At 39.6% G+C, this 5,994-nt stretch overlaps 1 protein-coding gene across 1 annotated transcript in view; it reads left to right on the top strand.

The window, feature by feature from the left end:
• ATXN3 (ataxin 3) overlaps positions 1-5,994 on the top strand; it is a 44,660-nt gene that overhangs the window by 22,740 nt on the left and 15,926 nt on the right. The window contains exons 8-9 of the mRNA XM_037745196.1: positions 562-823; positions 1,994-2,090. Of these exons, the coding sequence (XP_037601124.1) occupies positions 562-823; positions 1,994-2,090 (359 nt within the window). The remainder of the gene's footprint in view (positions 1-561; positions 824-1,993; positions 2,091-5,994) is intronic.

Genomic DNA, 5,994 nt, shown 5'->3' with positions numbered 1-5,994 from the left:
CCCAGCTACTCAGGAGGCTGAGGCAGGAGAATTGCCTGAACCCAGGAGGCGGAGGTTGCGGTGAGCCGAGATCGCGCCATTGCACTCCAGCCTGGGTAACAAGAGCGAAACTCCGTCCCCACAAAAAAATAAATAAATAAATAAATAAATAAATACTTAAATATATTAACTTAGCCAGGTATGGTGTATTCCTAGCACTTTAGGAGGCCAAGGCAGGCTGACTGCTTCAAACCAGGAGTTCGAGTCCAGCCTGGCAACGTGGCAAAACCTCATCTCTACAAATAGCACAAAAATTAGCCAGATGTAGTGGTGTATGTATGCCTGTAATCCCAGCTACTTGGGAGGCTAAGGTGAAATGATCACTTCAGCCTGGGGAGATCAAGGCTACAGTGAGCCATAATCACACCACTGCACTTCAGCCTGGGCAAGAGAGTCAGACCCTGTCTCAAAAAAAAAAAAAAAAAAAAGGGAAAGAAACAGAAAAAAAACACTTAGTTGGATTCAAATTACAACACAATCATTATATTAATAGAGTTTATTTTCCAGAAAACATTTTAAATTTTGACTTACATAAAAGCTTTACATTACAAATGCCTTTGTGTTCTGTCTAAAATAGAAGACTGGTTGCAGTTAATACCAGTGCTTTTGTTCTTTAGAGTCCATAAAACAGACCTGGAACGAGTGTTAGAAGCAAATGATGGCTCAGGAATGTTAGATGAAGATGAGGAGGATTTGCAGAGGGCTCTGGCACTAAGCCGCCAAGAAATTGACATGGAAGATGAGGAAGCAGATCTCCGCAGGGCTATTCAGCTAAGTATGCAAGGTAAAGACATTCTGATGTGTGCTTTATTCATTGCTGAAGAATCAATTTCAATTATTCTTAGGATTCCTGGAAGTTAATGTACTCTTAGAAGTTTTTTGACAATTACTGCAGAAGCAATAGCTATATAGTGGGCGTTTCCTTTAGATTTCTTGTAATGGAAATCACTTTTTACAACCTATATTATATTAGGAGTGGTTATATTTTTACTTCTGGTTATTTTATTTGGTTTCAATCCTCTACTAACACAGTAGTAAACTGAGGTTAATCTTTGTGGGTATCAGTTGACCGTTACCCAAACTAGCTATTTCATGAATGTATGCCATTAGACACTATGGAAGGGCCTGGACAGGGAATTTAAACCGATTTTACAAAAATCCAACATTTATTGGCTATGTAATTTAAAGCTAAAACCCACTTTGGTGGACCCAGTTTTTTGGTGATATAAACCATCAATAGAGAAAAGCGAAGACATCTCCCCTAGACAATCTAGGCAAAGAAAAATGTTAAGGCATAGCTCAAAGTAGCTTAATTAAAAGTTTAAAGTGGGTTGTTTGTTTTATTTTTCTCTAACTCATATGTATTTGCTTCTACTTTCTAATGAAATTATGTATCAATTGATTTCCTTAGATATCTAAATAAAATTGAGATTCCATTAATAGGAAGATTATTTTTATTCTGAATGTTTCTTGCCTCTAGGCACGCCTCTGAGTACTCCATATGGTTTGCAATCCCATTTTTGATTAATAGAACCCTGCTGGATTGGCAGGGACAGAAACCAGCTTTTCGAGACTGAGTCTCACTGTTGCCCAGTCTGGAGTACAATGGCACAATCTTGGCTCACTGCAACCTCCGCCTCCCAGATTCAAGCGATCCTCCTGAGTAGCTGGGACTACAGGTGCCTGCCATTATGCCTAGCTAATTTTTTGTATTTTTAGTAGAGATAGGGTTTCAACCTGTTGGCCAGGCTGTTCTTGAACTCCTGACCTCAGGTGATCTACTGCCTTGGCCTCCCAAAGTGCTGGAATTACACGTGTGAACCAGCACACCCAGCCAGAATAGAATATTCTTAAATGTTTTAAAAGCTTATTCAAATGAGTATAAACAAACATATTGTTACTTGAATTGGTAAATACAATGATCGGTTTTTGTTCTGTTGTGTTTTGTTTTCAGGTAGTTCCAGAAATATATCTCAAGATATTCCACAGACATCAGGTACAAATCTTACTTCAGAAGAGCTTCGGAAGAGACGAGAAGCCTACTTTGAAAAGTAAAGTAGTTGGTACAAATTAAAATAACGTGTTTAATGTTTGCTTTGGCTAATTTGTCTATTCGTAAATGATTACTGCCTGAATCCTGTTTTGGTTTTTTCTCAGCTCAACACAGCCTCCACCTCCCGGGTTCAAGTGATTCTCCTGCCTCAGCCTCCCAAGTAGCTGGGACTACAGCATGCCTAGCTAATTTTGTATTTTTTTTTAGTACAGTCAGGGTGTCTCCATGTTGGTAAGGCTAGTCTCGAACTCCTGACTTCAGGTGATCTGCCCGCCTCAGCCACCTAAAGTGCTGGGATTACAGGCATCAGTCACCATGCCTAGCCATTTGAATGTATTTTTTAAAACTTTACAGCTAATAATGTATGAAACAAACTGTAGTTTTAAAGAAAAACTTTGCCCCTATACTGGATAAATTACCTTAAATTGCTGGGCGTGGTGGCTTACACCTATAATCCTAGCACTTTGTGAGGCTGAGGTGGGTGGATCACCTGAGGTCAAAAGTTTGGGACCAGCCTGGCCAGCATGGTGAAACTCCATCTCTACTATAAATCTGAAAATTAGCCAGACGTGGTGGCACATGCCTGTAATCCCAGATATTTGGGAGGCTGAGGCAGGAGAATCACTTGAACCCGAGGGGGTGGAAGTTGCAGTGAGCCGAAATTGCACCACTTCACACCAGCCTGGGCAAAAGAGCAAAATTCCATCTCAAAAAGAAAAAAGAAACAAAAAAAACAAAAACCTGAAGTTGAGTGAAGAAAACCTTGTAAAATTTCATTTATTAAAAGAAAAATTGAATTAGGACAAGGCAAGAAGAATGCCTCTTGATCCTTTGGATGTGCTTCTTGCTTACCTGATGAACCCTGCAAGATTCCTCTACCAATCTATAAGAAGAACAGCTTGTGCGGTATGGGAGCACATTCCCAGATAGACGTGGTAGGTCATTTAGCTGCTCATGGATGCTTCAGGGGTCCTGCAATCCTGTTAGCATCAGGGGGCTGGATGCAAACCATAAATCTGGGTCAACTCCTAAAACCTTGCCTGTAGCCAGCCTTGTAAGGGCTTGCTAAATAGAATTCCACCGTATGAAAATCCCTTCTTTTCAAGTAACTAGCATTCAGACTTTTGTCTCCTGCCTTTTTTTTTTTTTTAAAAGAAAAATAAAACTCCATGTTAAAGATTGCAAGATAAATAATCAGCTGGGAGCAGTGGCTTATGCCTGTAATCTCAGCACTTTGGAAGGCCAAGGTGGGCGGATCACAAGGTCAGCAGTGTGAGACCAGCCTGACCAACATGGCGAAACCCTGTCTCTACTAAAAATACCAAAAAACTTAGCTGGGCGTAGTAGCATGCACCTGTAATCCCAGCTACTTAAGAGGCTGAGGCAGGAGAATCGCTTGAACTCGGGAGGTGGAAGTTGCAGTGAGCCGGGATTGCACCCCACTGCACTCCAACCTGGGCAACAGAGCGAGACTCCATCTCAAAAAAAAAAAAAAAAAAGAAAAATCTTGCCTTAGAGTCGTCTCCTTCCCAGTGCCACTTCAGTATCACACTTCATTTTGCATAGGTGCTATATTTCCTGTGATACTGTGATAAGTCATCAGTGCATTAGGAGTTTAAATGTATATTATTGTATCATAGAGAGATGAGAGGGTATTTTTTTTTATTTTAAAATAAAATATTTTAAAAATCAGTCCCTCTGATCCTAGGTCAGAAAACAAAAGGCTCATAGCTAAATCTGAGCTACTATTTGTTGTATTTCATACATTCTAAGATGCACATACTTTCACATTTCAATGTCTCTGAAATTAAGCAGCATCTTACATTGTTATTGACTGTATTTTAGCAGCACCTAAAAATATTAGAGCATTTTACATTTGATGGTATAATGAAGAAAATATTTACCTTTTCTTCTGTTTTGTTTAAGTCACAGCTCAGAAGTAAATGAAGGAAAATTCTGATCAGCTGACATCTTCCTAATGTGAGATATTTCTAGTCTTTATTCAGCATAGATTAGTGGCTAATTATATGTTAAATTTCAAAGTAGTGCTTATTAGTGCTTTTTACTTTTAAGTTTCAAAAGTAACTTTTTTATTTTAATAAACTCCAAACTTATACAAAAGTAGAAAAACTAGTAAAATGAACTTGTGTTTATCACCCAGATTTAACAAATACTAGCACATAGTCAATCTCCCTGTTTTTTTTTTTTTTTGAGACAGTGTTTTGCTCTCTTGCCCAGGCTGGAGTGCAGTGGCGCAATCTCTGCTCACTGTAACCTCTGCCTCTTGGGTTCAAGTGATTCTCCCACTTTAGCCTCCCAAATAGCTGAGATTATAGGCACACACCACCATGCCTGGCTAATTCTTTTTTTTGTTGTGTTTTGACTTGGAGTCTAGCTCTGTCACCCAGGCTGGAGTGCAGTAGTGTGATCTCGGCTCACTACAACCTCAGCCTCCCAAGTAGCTGGGACTACAGGTGCATGCCACCATGCCCGGCTAATTATTTGTATTTTTATTAGAGACAGGGTTTCACCATGTTAGCCAGGATGGTCTCGATCTCCTGACCATGTTCCACCTGCCTTGGCTTCCTGAAGTGCTGGGATTACAGGAGTGAGCCACCACGCTTGGCCTAATTCGTATATTTTTAGTAGCACCAGGGTTTCACCATGTTTCCTAGGCTGGTCTCGAACTCCTGACCTCAAGTGATCCACTGCCTCGGCCTCCCAAAGTGTTGGGCCACTGCACCTGGCCCAGTCTCGTTTCTTAATACTCCCATCTTCCTTCTTTCCATTGACCCACCTACAAGTTTGGATTATCGTGTAACAAATCTCAATTATATCATTTGTCTGTAACCATTTTAATGTGTCTCTAAAATATATGAGCTTTTTTTTTTAACATAGCTAAATGCTGTTGTCATAAAATAGTAATCATGATAATGATTAATTGTAATTCTGTATCATCAATTATCTAGTTAATGTAAAAAATAAATCTACTTAATTAGAAAAACTAACATTCTCAAAAATTTATTTTAAGAAATATCAAAATTAAAAGAAAGCATACATGGCTAGTTGTAATGGCTCATGCCTCTAATCCCAGCACTTTGGGAGGCTAAGGCAGGCAAATTACTTGAGGCCATGAGTTCAAGACCAGCTTGCCCAACATGGCGAAAGCCTATCTCTACTAAAAATACAAAAAAATTAACAGCTGGGCGTGGTGGCACACACCTGTAATTCCAGCTACATTGGAGGCTGAGATAGGAGAATTGCTTGAACCCAGAGGTGGAGGTTGCAGTGAGTCATGATTGCACCACTGCACTCTATCCTGGGTGGCAGAACAAGACTCTGTCTCAAAAAAAAAGAAAGAAAAAGAAAGCATACTCTCACCTCCTTCAGTAACTAATGTTAGTGTTTTGGCACATTCTCTTTCTGTGACACATAGACACTTGCCTTGTAAGGATTGTACCCATTTCCTATGACAGTAAATAGTCTTTGTAGCAGGCTGCATGATATTTCATAAAATGAATGGATGTGGCATAATTTATATATGAGCTTTTTGAATTCTGCTGTTACAATATTACAATGAACAATTCTTATATTGCCTCTATGCCTTAAATCTCTTATCATTTCTTCTAATTTTTCTGAGGATGTCAGATTATTGGGTTAAAGGATATGAACATTTTTTAGGCCTTGGTACAGATTTCTAAATTGCTTTACAGAATAATTCCCATGTGATACTTCCGTCATGTTTATTTCAGACTTTTTTTTGCCAAACTATAATGGTCTAAAGACATACTTCACGAAGGCCGGGCGCGGTGGCTCAAGCCTGTAATCCCAGCACTTTGGGAGGCCGAGGCGGGTGGATCACGAGGTCAAGAGATCAAGACCATCCTGGTCAACATGGTGAA

This window comes from Cebus imitator, unplaced genomic scaffold, assembly GCF_001604975.1.
Source record: "Cebus imitator isolate Cc_AM_T3 unplaced genomic scaffold, Cebus_imitator-1.0 Scaffold193, whole genome shotgun sequence".
Taxonomy (NCBI): domain Eukaryota; kingdom Metazoa; phylum Chordata; class Mammalia; order Primates; family Cebidae; genus Cebus; species Cebus imitator.
Note: the sequence above shows the minus strand (reverse complement) of the source record. Positions and strands in the feature narration are given on the sequence as shown.